Source organism: Sturnira hondurensis, unplaced genomic scaffold (genome assembly GCF_014824575.4).
Source record: "Sturnira hondurensis isolate 20B ecotype Veracruz unplaced genomic scaffold, ASM1482457v3 Scaffold0011875, whole genome shotgun sequence".
NCBI lineage: Eukaryota > Metazoa > Chordata > Mammalia > Chiroptera > Phyllostomidae > Sturnira > Sturnira hondurensis.
In genome coordinates, this window is record NW_028084506.1 from 105486 (window position 1) to 122517 (window position 17032).

Below are 17032 nucleotides of genomic sequence, written 5' to 3' on the forward strand. Positions count from 1 at the left end.
ACAGCAGAGGAGCAAGCTGCTAAATACATTTGAAAAATAATAATTTTATTTATCTTTAGAGGGGAAGGGAAGGAGAGAGGGAAAGAAATATCAATGTATGGTTGCCACTTGTGAGTCCCCTCAAGAGGGGACTAGCCTCTTGTAGGAACTAGCTTGCAACCCAGGCATGTGCCCTGACTGGGAATCGAACCATGGTTGTTTGGTCCACAGGCCAGCGCTCAATCCACTGAGCTACACCAGCCAGGGCTATTTTTTTAAAAACTGGGCAAGTTTAAACTGGGCAAGTGGTATTTTAAACAAATGGCTAGAAATCAAAATAAAATGATAAACTTAATGAAAATTTATAGTGTATCATAAGCCTACAATACACGATAATGTTTGAAAAATGTCCAAAATCCGACGTTTCGCACTTCTGTCCTTCAAACTTTTTGCTTGCTAAGAATCACATCTCCTCACCCAAATGACTGCAGAACTTGGGTGAGTCAGCTCCGAGCACTGAGGGTATTAAAATCTTCCCCTTTATTTTGTGGAAGACTGGTATTTTTGAACAAAGGTTTCTTTTTTTAACTGCATTCAGTTCTTGACAAATATACTCATTTATACATACCCTTGGCATGGTGTCTTCAAGAATTCCCTGGGTTGTTCCAAGAAACTCTTACCCCTCATTATTTTCAACTTGCTCAAGTTTAGCAAGATCCTGTCTAAACAGAACAGAATCCACAATGTCTATGGCAGGGGTTGTCAAACTCATTTTCACCGGGGCCACATCAGCCTCACAGTCGCCTTCAAAGGGCCAAATGTAATTTTAGGACTGTATAAATGGAACTACTCCTTACTCTGAGCTAAGTGAGAGCTCGGCGCTGCCGCTGGGTAGAAACAAGGTGCCGGGCAGGATTCGGCCCGTGGACCTCGTGTTTGCCCCCTGTGCTCTATGCCATTAGGGATGGGGAAAGAATCTGATGAGAATCCCCAGAAGCAAAAAGTGAGCGTGATCCAAGTAAGAGAATGCTATCTGAAAAATTTAAACAAAGACTCCAAGGGACAGAATTCAAGGTCATTTATACAGCCATTCTTGCCCCTACTCACTCCCCTCAACCAACTTTCTCTTGACGAATTTTGTACTTTATAAGAGGTCATTTGTTTGCAAGTCATGACACCACTACCGCCGTTTGATGACCTATGCTTACACAGGGAGAGGCTGTAGTCCACAGTTACGGGAAGCTGAGGGAGAAGAGAAAGGACAACCGAAGACCGGAAGAGAGGGCCATCCATTCCAGTAGCATTTCTCACTATCTCAGCCCTCCCCCTCGATTCTCTCTTTACCTGCCTCAATGCTCAGCTCCTTTCAACTCACCCCACCGCTTAATGCGAACCTCTGACCCCAAAGAATCTACTCCAGTCCGGAGTCCTACCCCGACGACCACCCGGTTTAGTTTCTGCCGCAAGTACGTTCCTTGGGCTCTTCCACCACCAAAGCCGACCAAGGGGTTGAAGGGGAGTTATAGTTTCTGCTGACAAGCCTGTGGCAAACAGAGACATTTCTCTGATGACTTGGGATTCAATTCCGAACTCATTTCCCTCATTGCATGTGGTGGTGAGATTTTTATTTGATCACGACTACACTCTGGCACACGCTGAGTCACAGCCTACTCTGAGCTCCAAACCACTATACATGAGACACAGCAGTGCCAGACACTCTGAGATATATTATCACGTTTGATCTTCTCAAAACATCTGGTGGGGGTCGGGGGGCGGTTTGGGGCAGTGCTGTGAAAATGCAAAAGCAGGTAACTGATGGAGATGTAAATGTATGTTTACAAGATATCAGAAAATCATTCACAAGTGAATTTTTGTGACACAGCTTGTTTTACATTCAGGATGACCTGGGCCCTAAAGTAGTTCACAGAGCTTAAAGAAAGAGCAATCAATATTCAGGAAAAAGCCCCAAGTTTAACTCCTATAGTTGGCTTTCCTCTATCTGAGACTGCCCTGTAAGACAGTCTACACTTTATTTAAATCGTAGAATTTTGGTGGGTTGTTATGAAAACCTGCTTTCCCTTTATTACCCTAAAGGCTAAGCCAGGTGTCACTAATCCTTGGGTGTTTTGCTCACCATCAGAAACCTCAATCTGATGGCCTGACATCAAAGAAATAGTCATAGTCTCCAAGAGATAGATGATTTGTCTGCCTGGTCTCAACTACCACAACTCTGGTTCAAATGATGAAAATATGCATTTGAGAGAAAAGAGGCAGAAGAGAAAATACTTTCCACTCGGGCAGCAGTCTATCTTTCCAACTTAAGCCAGAGGAAACAATCCAATGACTTGAGGGACTCTAACTGATTCTGGACTTTCCCTAGGTGGATGTTTATGCCTATCTGAGCAATTCTACACCTGTCCAAGAATAAAAGTACAGCAATCCTGCCTCATGCATCACACACCGAGTGCTGGCATGCAATGCTGATAATACCTAACAAGTAAAGACAGGCTTTCATTACTAAGCTTGTGCTTACCCACGCTCTCCAGTGTAACTATTGACATTCTTGGAAATGGCTGTCATTTTCCATGACCCGTAGTTATACTAATATACAAATAATATACAGGAAGGAGTGTCTGAGAGTTAAGAATTGTTTTTGATGTTTACTTTCAAAGGAGGAAAAAATATTCCAATAAAAAGGAATATCTGAAGGGTATGGATAAAGTTCAAGGCTCGTAGATGGTTTAAATTACTTTTCCAGGGATATACAATAGTCGAACTGATTTTTTACGAAAGCTCTGGCAATCTCGCTCTCTGTGGGAGAAGCTGAGTATCATTTTAGTTTTGAGAATCATGCCAAGGCAAATGCCTCAGATAAAAAGATGGGAAAAGAAGTGATGGTGGTTTTCTTTTTCCTATGCTTTGATATCTTAAATAACAGAGTCACTTTCAGTTCCCTAAGCAATCGGTGATGTCTCTTACTTTTTGGTTTTTGCACATGCCCGTCTTCCTGCATAAATATTCTTCCTGCCATAACAATTCACCTTTTCCACTTCTCTTGGTTAACCCCTTTTTATCCATCACACAGAGACTAAGAACTTATGTTTCCAGAAGCCTCTGCGATGTCAACCAACCTTGTATGGTTGGTTGGGCTGTGTTTCATTCTTTGAAAATGCCTTCAATTGTGTTTTCAGCAAAAAATCCTTTTGCTAAAGGACAGCAAAGTTTACGATGTATCATATAATGAAGGCCTGCAGTCAATTGCAACTCCCTAGTTCATTTCTAATTCATATTATTCTTTAAAAGACCACAACCATGTTACTCTAGACATAGTCTCTAAAAAGACTTCACTGAATCAGGATGGTCATAACCTTTCATTATAAGTTGGTTAAAAAAGGGGAGCAGGACAGGCTGCTGCTGGGATGGGATAGAGATTCATTCATTTATTTGAAGTTTACTGGAAGCCTCCTCGGAAAAATCACTATTCTCATTCTGCTGATGTGGCAGATAGCAAACGGAAAAAGTAAACAAATAAACAGGTACACTCATCTTCCATCTTACTCAAGAACTTTATCAGCCTTGTGAACCAAAAGCTGGCAAATGGAACAGAACACCTGGAAACAGCACAGGTGCTGACAGGAATCACAGGGCAACATTTCACAAGACACAGGGACACACTGAGCAGGGGCACAAAGTGAAGAGCTTCTAACATTTCCGAGCCTCGGAACCCTCAGTTACTGGAGGACAGGACCAGGGATTCTTCCTTATCCATCCAATGACGGGGAACCGGGCAATCCCAGGGCTTTGTGTTATGAGGACATTTAAAAAAAAAATAGACTAGATTTTTGTCTTTGTTTTTTCCTCCAGTTTTGCTGAGATATTATTGACATAAAACAGTATGTTTTTTTTTTAAGGGATCCAACCGAATGATTTAATATATGTCTATATCGCAAAATGATGATTAGGACTTAATCCTCAAATGGTGGAATTAAGATTTATTTGCTAAGCTGAATACTAACAGGATATATGTTTCTACACATTAACTTACCTCAACGTATGAAATTGGGAATATTCCTATTTTGTCTGCCAGCATGCCTTCAGCCCAGTTTTCATCCACTCTGCGGATCACAGTCAGAACATCATCCTGAAGAAACAATGAACATCAGTCTGCCTGATCCCACCCTGTCACTTAATTTTCCTTTTCAATAAAGAGACTGACATTTAAAGAGTACGTGAATAAAAACGCTGTGACATATCTTCAGCACATGAATGCAATGTTTTGATGAACTAAATGGCAACTTTCAGTCAACCTGGTGCCCTTTCAGAAAACTGTTAAACTAGGAACCCCTTCCACACAAGGCTTGGCTGCTTGTTTCGTTTAGATTCGCAAATTGCAACCTCAAGTGCTACCCAGCTTCTTGAACCTGTCTTAGACTGATTCTCCGGCTCTTGTCACTTTCTCTCTGATAATACACCAATGCCCATTTAAATTCACATCCTACTGTTTTTCTTTACAAAAAAAACAATATCCTACCTACTTAAAATTCCAAAGCTCACAGATATTATCAATTCAGTAGATATATTCCTGTGTGCTTTTCAGCAAAGAAATTTACATATAAAATAAGGAAGTAATGACGTTTCATTTTGTTATTCACGATTCACAGTGAATTAAAATCCCTGAATGGCATACCTACCCTGTAAAGTGGCTTAGAATTGAATTTAGGCTCTAAATATGAAATAATACCACATAGAGCATCAGCCAATTATCTTTCACATAGAACAATCTGAGCACAAAATTCCTTCCTATGTGACTCTGAGAAGTCTGCTTCTGGGTATTTTTGACAGTGATATGGTTCACATACAACTATTGTACCTTTTTTGCAACATGAAATGCAAGCCATGCCGCCATGTATCCGGCTGACAAGAGGAAAACAATCGCATTCTAACTTTACCTTTGAAAATGGAAGGCAGTCTTTGTCCGCTTCCTTGTCTTTCACCTCAAAGTCATACAGTGCTTTGCACTGAGGTGGGGGCTGAGGTAACGGTTTGATAATCTGCACAAAGTTGGTGGGGAAAAAGCCATGGATCCCGTTGACTTCTCCATGGTACCAATTTTCATCCACCTGTCGCCGCAAAATGATGATGTCACCTTTGCTGAACTTAAGGTCTCCGGGCTCTTTTCCTTCGTAGTTGTATAATGCTTTGGCACATGGTAATTGAGGTATACCCTTAAAGAAAGAGATGAGGTTTGATGAAAAAAAAAGTCCCCAAAATGTCTGAAAACTTAACTGTGATCATTATTTTTAAGCCACGGTCAAACTAACACTTTGTCCTTGGAAGAACATCTCGCATAAAAAAACTATACATATATCTTACCAAGAGCCAGCAAACGAACACATGTCACATTGAAATAAGAACAGTAGACCACCCACACACCCTTTGTGATTTAGCATTCTCCCCCAAGTCTAATTTAGGGGGTTGGTTTGAGGTATTTAATACATGGAAATACAACCACTGGGTCTGGCTCAGGAGTCCGGTGTAAGATTCAAAAACTCATAAAAAGCAAACTTATTCTCTGACAGTAACCACTTTTATTCAGCAGGATAAATGATAAGTACTGAGAAGAAAAATTTAAACAGAAGCACCATTTATTCATTTACTGACTGCTCTTAAGCTTGGTTAAGAATCAAGAGTTTGACTTTGGGCAAACCTTTCCCAGCTGCCTTTAATGTGGACAGTAGGTCCTATTCTCTCATAAACTCAAGTATTTATTGAGGGTCTACTATGTGCCAGGGTCCAGAATACCACAGTAACACAGCCTCAGTTGCTGCCCCCTCAGAGTTTATAATCCATAATCGGACAGGCACACGGTCTTTCACAGCCTGTACAAGATCATTCGACTTTGCACGTTCCTAGTTGTAGGCACTGTTAGGCAGATATGCTAATAGTTGAGGTTTTAAATGTTATGGCATTGCATTCAGATTTTAAATGGTAGGCTTAAAAACGTGTGTGTGTCCCAAGGCAGCCTAATCATTAAATGGATTCAATATGGAACTTCCCGATGGCAGTGGAAAAACCCCTTCTTGAGCACTAGTTGTCACTTTAAGAAGCTCTCTGGCCTCTCTGGGCCACTGCTGCCTACCATTGATTTGAAGAATGAACGACAAATCGAACACGTTTATAGTAATTCGCTGAATGAGATTACTGGGCTCCTGCTTTTCACGTACGTACTCATTCATCCAGGAAACACGTATTGAGCTTTTTCCTTTTTTATCAGGCAATGTGCTAGTGCTGAGGGTTTAAAGAGGAACAGGGCTCAGTTCTTATCCTGAAGGGATACGATATTAGAACTAATTTTGATACAGTGTGTAATGAATGCAATGATAGAGTTATGCAAGGATAGAGAAGGCAACGATGGAGACAGGAGAGAGGAGCAGAAAGCGTAGGCGCTGGTGGGTGGAAAAATGAAACACTTCTTGGAGGAAGTGACACCCGAGTCAAGTCTTAAAGAACACATGGGAGTTAGCCAGGAAAAGCTGGAGGGACTTCTCTAAGAAAAAGAAGATCACACTTATGAGTAGTAAAATGGCAACAAACTCACAACTTTCAACAACTGAACCTAAAAAAACAACAACAAAAAAACGAACTAAGCAAACAATTACAACAGGAACAGAATCCCAGAAATGGAGACCACATGGAGGGTTATCAGTGGGGAGAGGGAGGGAGAGAACGGGGCAAGAGGTACAGGGAATAAGAAGCAAAATTGGTAGGTGCAAAATAGACAGTGGGAGGTTAAGAACAGCTCTTTGGCTTCTCCCATTTCACAGGAAATGGTGAAGCCAAAGAACTTGTTATGTACAACAACCCATGGACACGAACTAAGGAGGGTGGAATGCTGGATGGAAGTGGGTACCAGGCAGAGGGAGATAAACGGGAGAAAAAAAGCATGGGACAACTGTTCATAGCATAATCAATAAAATATACTTAGAGAAAAGAAAAGAGAAAAGTGAGGGCATTGCAGGCAGAGAAGACGGCACCAGGAAAGACACGGAGCGTGCTGCACAGAGGGAGTGGGGTTTTATAAGTAACATGGTATTTCTGGAGAGGAATTATGGAATATGAGGTACAGGGGAGGTGGGCAGAAGCTAGCTTACGGAGAGTCTTGAATGACATGTCAAAGAGTTTCTAGTGCCATTTCCTTCAGGCAGCGATCTGCCACTCGCTGGCTGGAAGCTCAGACAGCCCCAGTTGGAACCAGGAGCTAAGCAGACGAGTTACGGCAGTGGGTGGGAAACGGACAGGAAGTGGGCTGGTAGGAGGAAAGCTATGTGCAAAAGCACAGGCCTCCACTAGTTGAAATCGTTTTATTAAGTTTAATCTTTCTAATGAGGTAGAACAATAGGGAGCATTACTCATGTTATTATCTTCTCCCTAGTGCTCCCCCACCCACAAAAAAACTAGGTCAAAGTTTTATAGTCTTGATGGCAACAAACCTTCATAATATAGTTTTAAAAAACAGTGTGGTTTCTAGTCAGAGATTTAGAGTCTGACCTACTTATAAAAGCCAAACTTTTTTTTTGTTGTTAATTTTTTTTGGCTGAAGGGAACTAGCCAATTCTTGGATCCCAAAACGCTATTGGCAGTCCTCTTGTCTTGGCTTTGCCCACGTGATGTTGCGTTTGGTTAATTAGAGCTGTTCTAGAGGCCAGTATCCTGGGGAGATAGGACATGAGCCTTCCAGAAGTCCTGGGACCTGCATGTGCCCCTGGACTTTTGAACCCTGCCTCAAGAGCCTTCCTCTAATGGCCTGACTCCTGTCACCCATCCCTGACTTAGTCTTGTCAACAATCCTGCTGTGCCCTTTGGTTTCCCCCAAAGGGAAAGGCCCCTCGGAAACTCTGGGGCTTCACAGTCCTGTGAACTTTGGTCATATTCCATTCGGTGTCCAGCTCTGAGGGAGGATTCTAATCTCTGTCCTTGCAGAGTGACGCCTCAGTACATTCTCTTCTTTATTACGTGTTTCTTGAACTCTGGTTATCACAGTTTAACAATATTTCCCAAGATAGGTTTGAGGAAATAACACTAAATAAACACAGCAATAAATATTATTATGAGAGAGAGAGAGAGAGAGAGCGCAAGCGAGCCACTCAGAGACAAAGCACTTGACAACAAGGCGGTAAAACCACCCTTGGAACATTGCTGATGGGACCGGGACCGGGACCGGGACCGGGACCAGGACCAGGCAGGAGCAGGTATGTGCTGGGAGCACAGACTCCAGAGCCGAATGCCTAAATCTGAATCCCAGCTCGGCTGTGTGATCTTGAACAGGTTAACCTCTCGGTGCCTCATTTTCTTCATCTGGGTTCTTGAGAGGATTTAGTGAATTAATGTATGAAAACCACCACAAATGGTCCAGCAGGCAGTGAGTGCTCCATGCATGAACTATCAGCATCACCATCATCACCTGGAATGAAAACCTGTTCACCCGTGAATTGCAGCACCTGACAATGTATTTGCCCGAATGTAGCTGGATGCTTTAGTTTTTGGACGAATTCACATAGCAATTACATTTTAATCCATATTCACTGTATAACAATGCAAAGAATGTTCCTCCTAGGAAGTGTTCAGGATTTCAAAATGCGCACTTCTGAAGCACACATTTGTTTTCTGAGTGGAATCCATTCATCTCCTGGTTGAGCAGAAGAAATTACAAATTCACTGACATGCACCGTTTAATAGGGGATGGCATTTTAGATGTGGCTGTAGTTCATCTTGACAAGGCTAATGTAAGGCACTGGATGCCTGCATGAATTAATTGAAAATCCTATTACAAACTCGGTGACAAATAACTCTATTCACCATTATGGCCTGCTCTCTCTCCATTTTTCCTCCACCTCAATTAGCTCTGTTTGGCGCACTCTGCCCAAATCCATGCCAGCCAAATCCATGCGCGGGGGTACTGACTTAGCACTCTTGGAAACCATTCTGAACTTGCTCCTTGAGGAGATCTGTAAAATTCCGAACAACCCGCAGTGTGCCGGTGCTTTTGTGATACGCTGCCGTGGGAGCTGCGGGAATTTCTCTCTTCACACATCACTTCTCCACACCAGTGGCCAAACGGACTTATTAACTTTTCCACCAAAGCAAATATATTAAGTGTTTCTAAAATCATTAGAAACGAACAATTTTGCTCACGCAAATGAACAAATTGTCATTTGAACAATGAACAACGAACAATTTTGCCAATCAGCCACGAGTGGCGAAACCCTGTAATGACACTCATTATACACGGTGGATAGCCTAGGTAGTTCCATGCCTGTAACTGCAGCCTGAAATTCATTCATTCACACTGACTTGCTAAGTCTTGACTGCTAAGGTTATTTCAATGATCAAGAGGCATAGACAAACGATCATAAAGCTCAGGGCAGTCTAACACATGAGCAGACATTTGTGCATCTGGCCGTGTTTTTCTTTTTTCAATTCAATTCTAAGAGGCGAAGAAGCCAGTTTGTGTCAAGTTTCTCAAAAGGAGGGTTCCCACATTAAATGAAACGAATTCTACTCTGATTTCAAATCAAGCAAAGTTCAGTGATCTTTAAAAGACTTATTCCCACACCGGCTGCAGATGATTAAGGAGGAACGGTTAACGACTTGGAAGAACAATAAAAGAATGTATTTTGCTCTGGCAACATCTGAAGGGCAAAGCCCAAACAATTGGTTTGATAGCCTAGGATTACTCTTGTGAGTAAAATACATCCAGAGCTCAGAGAGGCGCTGCCTTCTCATTCATCTCCTTACAAAGGTCTGGGAGTCATGTCATCACCTGGGCCCTTTGCCCTCGGTGCCTTCGGCAGGCTTTCCAAACTGACGATGCCTTTCTTCTGTATCCTCTCATCAGGCCAAGGCCCCCGAGGATCTGCAGAGCTTACATTTCACTTGGCTACACATGAAAGGGAGGCTTAAAAGGAGGGAAAGCTAGAGAGAAACCAACCCTGCAGTCTAACCTTGGGTTTGCAGCTGTCATTCACGCTGCCAGCTTTATCAAAAATCTCAGCAACTGCGACAGGGGAAGCAGTGTAACAATCCTTAATCTAAAATACATTTCAATAAATAGTGACTATTGTGCATATATATATATATATATATATATATATATATAAAGAATGCATATGGCAGTGAGCCAGTTTTACTTCCCCAATAATTTTTGCCTCTGTGTTATAGGTACAGGTATTTTTTCTGACATTAAAATTCTCAGGAGATCTACACACACAANTGACTATTGTGCATATATATATATATATATATATATATATATATATAAAGAATGCATATGGCAGTGAGCCAGTTTTACTTCCCCAATAATTTTTGCCTCTGTGTTATAGGTACAGGTATTTTTTCTGACATTAAAATTCTCAGGAGATCTACACACACAAATATTTCTGATTAAATGCTTTACACTCCATTTCTGTGCCGTCAAGTGTATCCCAATATATCTGGCGAAGTGCTACTTGATGATCCAGCTGAGATTCTAACAGGTAAATAAAACATTCACTGCCAATTTATTTTATGGACTCTAAATGCCAATGCTCCGATATAAATGCAAGACAGGCTCTTGAAATTCAAATTCCTTCATGCATTTCTTACTGCCCCATAAAGAAAAAAGATTCAATGACCCCTTGAAGGAATATCTAGAAGATACTCTTATTGTGGGAACAGCAATAAAATGTGTATAATTTAGTAATTTAGTTATATCTAAATTGGCACAAACTCTGGCTGATTCCAACTTGACTTTCAAAAACTATCCAGAAAGAACTGAGGCCCAAGGAAATCACAGTAATTGAAGGTCCTGCTCACAGAGTAATAAATAGCAAAATGGGCTGAGGAAAAAGTTTTTAAAATGTCCTTTATACAACAAAATACATGTTGGCTTCCCCCTACAACATGAAATATCTATCAGGAAATAATAATGGTATTTCATAAAAATATTGATTCTTTAATGGTTAATGTCTCAAGTATTAATCTCAAGGAGGCTTGACTGGATCATCACTTAAATATTATTTAACCATCACTTGAAATATTTCAATTTCAATATAACAACCATCAAAGAAGAATATTACAAGTTTTTAAAAAGATTTATTTTTAGACAGAGGGGAAGGGAGGGAGAATGTGTGGTTGCCTTTCATGTGCCCCCTACAGGGGACCGTACCTGCCACCCAGACATGTGCCCTGACTGGGAATCGAACCAGAGACTCTTTGGTTCACAGGCCGGTGCTCAGTTCAATGAGCCACACAAGCCAGAACAGAAGTTATTTTTCCAAAGCAATATATACAGGGACTGAGTGGAGGTACATCATCCCTCCACTTTTCTATTTGTTCTTTCCTTTAATATTTATTTGTGGAGGGCATTTTTCTGCCCCCCTTGTGGAGAATCACTTTCTACCTCCCACCCATCCCAAATTCGCCACATAAAAATTTTTCTAATCAGACTAACTTGAATCATATCAACCAGCACTTTGAAGATAGCAGTTATGAATAAACAAATGAAGAAAAACGTATTTTCTCCATTCACATTTATTCTTTTTTGTCCTCAGTCTCCTACCCCACGGTCCCCTCTTGCACACTCATTTTCTTCAGAATTCTCCCTAAGTAGTTTCCTTCCCGCCAGCCTGGACCTGGTTCCAGCTCCCTGTGGCTTCAAGGGAGTGGGCTTGCCCAGGGCCCAGGCTGTGCACTGCTCTGGGCCCTGGTGCACTCCGCTCCTGATCACAGTCCACACACTGTCCAGGCCTCTCTGCACACTGAGGTCCGGCTCACACTCTCTATCCAGTCCTCACACTTAGCTGTTCCAATCCAATCCACTGATTCTTACGGAGGTTTCTATCCCAGCTTGTGACCAAATAGCAATCAGCCAGTTATAGTTTGCAGCCCTGTTGGTTTAGTGGTATGAATGGTTTAAGGAAGGGTTGGAGGGAGAGAAAAAAAAGAAAGAAACTAGGAGTAAAAGGAGAGAAGACAAGGCAGCAACTTTACGTCATAAGCACCCGCCTCGGGTCTATAAGTGGATTCTTGCTGGATGAATAAATAAAAAACGCTGTCTCTATTGGGCTGAGTACTCAGATGGGAACACCTAAATGGAAAGTTACCATATCCAAAGAAAAGCAACCTAAAAGACAATGGGATGGATAGTCAGGCCCACCGGCCTTGAATATATTGCACAACACATGCACCGACGTACATATGTGTCTCCGGGGCTCCTCGTGAACGGCAGGCCGTGAGCCTGTGTTTCTGAAACTGTCCTAAGTGCCTCCTACGGTACACAGTACTCGGACACTGAGACATGAGAGGAGCAGGAGCACTGAAGAAGGAATATCATTCCCCACTCCCTGAGATCGCTGGGCAACGTGGGTACACAAAGGTGGGACAGAACAACCTGGGGAGATGAGAGCTAGGACTGTTCACTGGTGCCCACTTCAGTACGCTCTGGAAACACAATATATTCTGGAAATGGGCAGTTGAGTGGAGCTCTTTGTACTAAGCAAATTGTTGGTGTTTGGAAATATGAAACAAATTATGCAGCAAACCACAGCAAACAAATATTTTCCTTACAGACTCATTTGGGAGTTATGAGGAAATAGTCATGAAAATGATATATAGCTTTTTTCTTGGATGGCCTTAAAAAGGGAGTATTCAACAGACAGACAAACCATTAAAGAAAACAAATCTTATTCATTTCTCTAAGGGAAGATAGCTATTGAGAATGCAGTCATTGAACTGAAATGCAGAAAATGCACATCATTCATTGATCTGAATTTCAGTTTTCTGTTTCATCATGTGTTTAATAATTCCAACAGCACTTTTCAAAGAGCAGGAAAATTTATTGGGAAAATTTCCTGTAGTAACTTGAGCTACCATCTTCAGCACTTAAGGCAAGATGAGTGATAATTCCTGGTAGAAAATCAAGTTTCTATCTATTTGGAAAACAGCTTGATTCCTGGCAAGGCACCTGCCCTTCCCTTCCCCTTGCCTAAGCCTCCCACCTTCCCTGGAGGAAGCACCAGCTGAGGAACTCTGCGTGGCCCTTGCTAATCCCTGCAGAAGCCAGGAAGGTAGGGAGAACCTGAAACACAGAGGGGGAGGGTATGTGGGAACAGGGTTTAATATTAAATAAAAAGGGCAGGAGACGTCTTGAGCCATGCCAATTGCCTACTTTTCAATTGTTTTAAATTTTTTTGTCCCGTGCTTTCATTAATATCCTAGAGAGAGGATACGCATGTAATTCCAACATAACATGAAATGTGAAAGATGGTTCACCATTTCAGAATTAAGACATCAGAACAGACCCGCACCTATGTGGACAGTTAGATCAAAGCATTAAGGCAATTCAACTGGGGAAAACAAAGCCTTTCCAGCAGCTGGTCCTGGAACACTTAGAAACCCACAGCAGGGGAAGATGAATATTGACTCCCACTTCACACATCATATATAAAAGTTAGTTTGAGATAAATCCCAGAATCATATGTAAAAGCTAAAACAGGAAGTTTTGTAAGACAGCATCTCTGGGATCAAATAGTCCAGAAAAGAAGCTGAACTAACCATAAAAACGTGTAAACTGGACTTCATCAAAAATTCTGTTCACTGAAACACACAACTAGGATATAAAAATTTCGAGCCACACATAGGGAGAATATGTATAATACATGTCTCTGACAAAGGACATGGATCCAGGAATATAAAGAACTACAAATCAACAACAAGCAACCCAATTTAAAATCATGCAAAACATCTGAACACAATTCATAAAGAAAAGATACATACATAGTTACGAAAAGGTACCCAATATCATCAGTCATCAGGGATATGGAAAATAAAACCACATGGAGATAGCATAACACACTTACTGGAATAATTAAAATTTTAAAAAGATGACAATAGAGAATGTTGTCAAAGATATATGGCAGCCCTGGCTGGTGTAGCTCAGTGGATTGAGTGCAGGCCTGCGAACCACAGGATCGCGGTTCGATTCCCAGTCAGGGCACATGCCTGGGTTGCAGGCCAGTTCCCAGCAGGGGACGCAAGAGAGGCAACCATACATTGGTATTTCTCCTCCTCTCTCCTTCCCTTCCCCTCTAAAGATAAATAAATAAAATCTTAAAAAAAAAAAGATACTAATGGCTGAGTCTAAAATGTTACAACCACTTTGGAAACTGTTTGACAGTTTCTTATCAAGTTGACACATACCCTCCCCCTGTGACTCAACAACGCCAATCCTACGTATTCACCCAAGAAATAAAGATACAGTATATGCACACGAAGACTGTACAAAGATGCTCACCGCAGCACTATTCCTGACACCGATAACTGAAAACCCAAATGTCCATCAGGACAGCAGAATAGATAAACTCTGGAATACTTATTCAGGAAAAAAAGTGAATTACTGATACAAGTGAGTGAAAAAAACACCAGGATAAAAACTGTACGGTGACATTTCACCAATTCAAGGACAGTTCAAACCAGTCTACTGTAGCATAAATCCAAACAGTAGCTGTCTGTAGGAGGAAGGGGACATGCAAAGAACGTCTGTTATTGTACAGTAGTCCCCCGTCACCCTTATCTGCGGTATTGATTTCCATGTTTCAATTACCCACGGGGAACTGTGGTCCAAAAATATTAAACAGAAATTTCAACAATAAACAACTCATACATTTTAAATTGAGCACCATTCGGAGCAGCTTGAGGAAACCTCGTACCATCCTGCTCCATCCCACCCAGGATGTGATTCATCCCTTTGGCCAGAGTCTCCACACTTTATAAGCAACCTCCCATTAATCACTTAATAGCTGTCTCAGTTATCAGATTGCCTGCGGGTATCACAGTGCTTGTGAGTCCTTGTGTTCAAGTCACCCTCAGAGTAGCCTAACAGTAGTCACAACGCCTCTGCCACTCACCAAACCTCGGCTCATCACTTAGGCACCGAATCAGCTCACGTCATCACAAGAGAGGTTAAGTGCAGTACAATAAACTATGTTGAGAGAACGACCACATTCACAGAACTTTTACTACAGATATTGTTATAACTGACCTATTGTATTAGTAGGTATTATTGTTAATCTCTTACTGTGACTTATTTAGGAATTAAAGTTTGTCACAGGTATGTATGGAGAGGAAAAAAGTCGTATATTTAGGGTTTGGGACTCTCTGTCATTTCCGGCATCCACATCCCTGTGGATAAAGGGGGACCACTGGAATCCACACCCTGACGGGGGTGTTGCTTATCCGGGTGTAAATGTGTCAAAACTTAATAGAGTCTCCCCTTAAGGACTGCAATTCACATATATAAATTTTACCTCACTATTAAAATGTTTAAGAATAAAGCAGTAGTCCTGGCTGGTGTAGCTCAGTGGATTGAACGCAGGCCTGCGAACCAGAGTATTGCGGTTCGATTCCCAGTCAGGGCACATGCCTGGGTTGCAGGCCAGTTCCCTGCAGGGGACTCATGAGAAGCAACCATACACTGATCTTTCTCTCCTTCTCTCCTTCCCTTCCCCTCTAAGGATAAATAAATAAAATTTTAAAAAAGAATAAAGCAGTAGCAGCATTTTTAAAAAATCAGAAATGACCACATACAAGCAGATATGTGACTACGCACCCACATGGAAGAAAATACATGAAAGTTGCAGAGCGATAACAAACCACACTGGCGATCAATTTTCAGAAAATGACACACTGGAAAACCATGAAACCTGAAGTCCAGAAGTCTAGAGCTCTGTGTCTCGAAAGATGGCTCCTTTCCAAACCTGATGTACGGAAGTGGAGATCCACAACGTAGGGTTTCTGCTATAACCTGTTATAACCTGCTATCACCCATAACTCGGTCCGCACTAGATGGCCAGGATATCTAGTCTGAGTCCCATCAACCAGAGGAATGGAAGACTGCGGTGTATTCAGTGGGGAGGGAGAGAGACGATAAAGGTGTCTGGAAAATATTATGACAGACAAGCTGCAGAAACTGCAATACATTAGTGGGCAGTATGAAAGTAAGTCTTCAAGTACAATGAAAAGGTATTCGCCGAAGAAAAATACAGGCTTAAATTGATGCATGCACTATTTAAATTGGATAAAGGCATTTCCTGATGGTGAAGGTTGTTAAATTTTACGATGGGTTATGATATCATTCACTGGAGACTTTCAAATAGGACAGCTTCACAAGCTGGGTTCTGCCCAAAAGCAAAGGCACAAATTATAACTTATAATCTCTAATAATACTATGATTTCTTCGGCAATCAGATCATTTGAAAGAGCAATTTTAGTCTCAATAATTTTGTCCTTTCTTTTTTAGGGGCGGTATCTCAAGAATAATGGTAGTGATGAGATGTGGGGGAGTGAGCCGGGAAGGGACATTTGCGGGTGGGAGGGAATGAGAATATGAATTAGCCTGCAGAAATCAAATGAAAGCAAGCCAGTCTCAATCCTCCAAAGTCTATCACAGCCTATTACAATATTGTTAGGGAAAAAGAGACACACTCAGATGTGGTCAAGCACACCAAGCTGTCTCTTATCTTTTATTTTTGCTTATGTTGAAAAAAGTAATACATAATATGTTTTACTCCACCACCCTTCAAAGAAGTGTTCTGCTAGTCAATTAAATGTGAAGTTTACATAGTGATAATTCAATAATTACTGCAGGAAAACATCCTCTTAGTTTGAAATAAATCTATTACAAAGATATAAAACCAATCCTGTGAAATCCATAGGGTACAATGAAGGTATTTAAAGTGTAATTAAATCTTTTTATTAAAAATATGCACATGTTTTGAAATTTTGGCTTTAAAAAGTATTAATACTTGAATGCAGTGACAATGTTACAGTTGTTTCAACTAAGCTTTCACCTCTGATTAAGTCTACTATAAGCCCTGGCTGGTGTAGCTCAGTGGAGTGAGCGCGGGCCTGTGAACCAGATGATCGCGGTTCAATTCCAAGTCCGGGCACATGCCTGGGTTGCAGGCCGGTTCCTTGCAGGCCAACTCCCAGCAGGGGATGCACAGAAGGCAACCATATA

The 17032-nt window shown here is 41.5% G+C and overlaps 1 protein-coding gene across 1 annotated transcript in view; it reads right to left on the reverse strand.

Annotated features, from left to right (window-relative positions):
- The window catches only part of SH3RF1 (SH3 domain containing ring finger 1), a 153587-nt gene that overhangs the window by 51257 nt on the left and 85298 nt on the right, over positions 1-17032 (reverse strand). The window contains exons 3-4 of the mRNA XM_037060403.1: positions 4929-5204; positions 4025-4120 (exon numbers count right to left, since the gene is read on the reverse strand). Coding sequence (XP_036916298.1) covers positions 4025-4120; positions 4929-5204 — 372 coding nt within the window. The remainder of the gene's footprint in view (positions 1-4024; positions 4121-4928; positions 5205-17032) is intronic.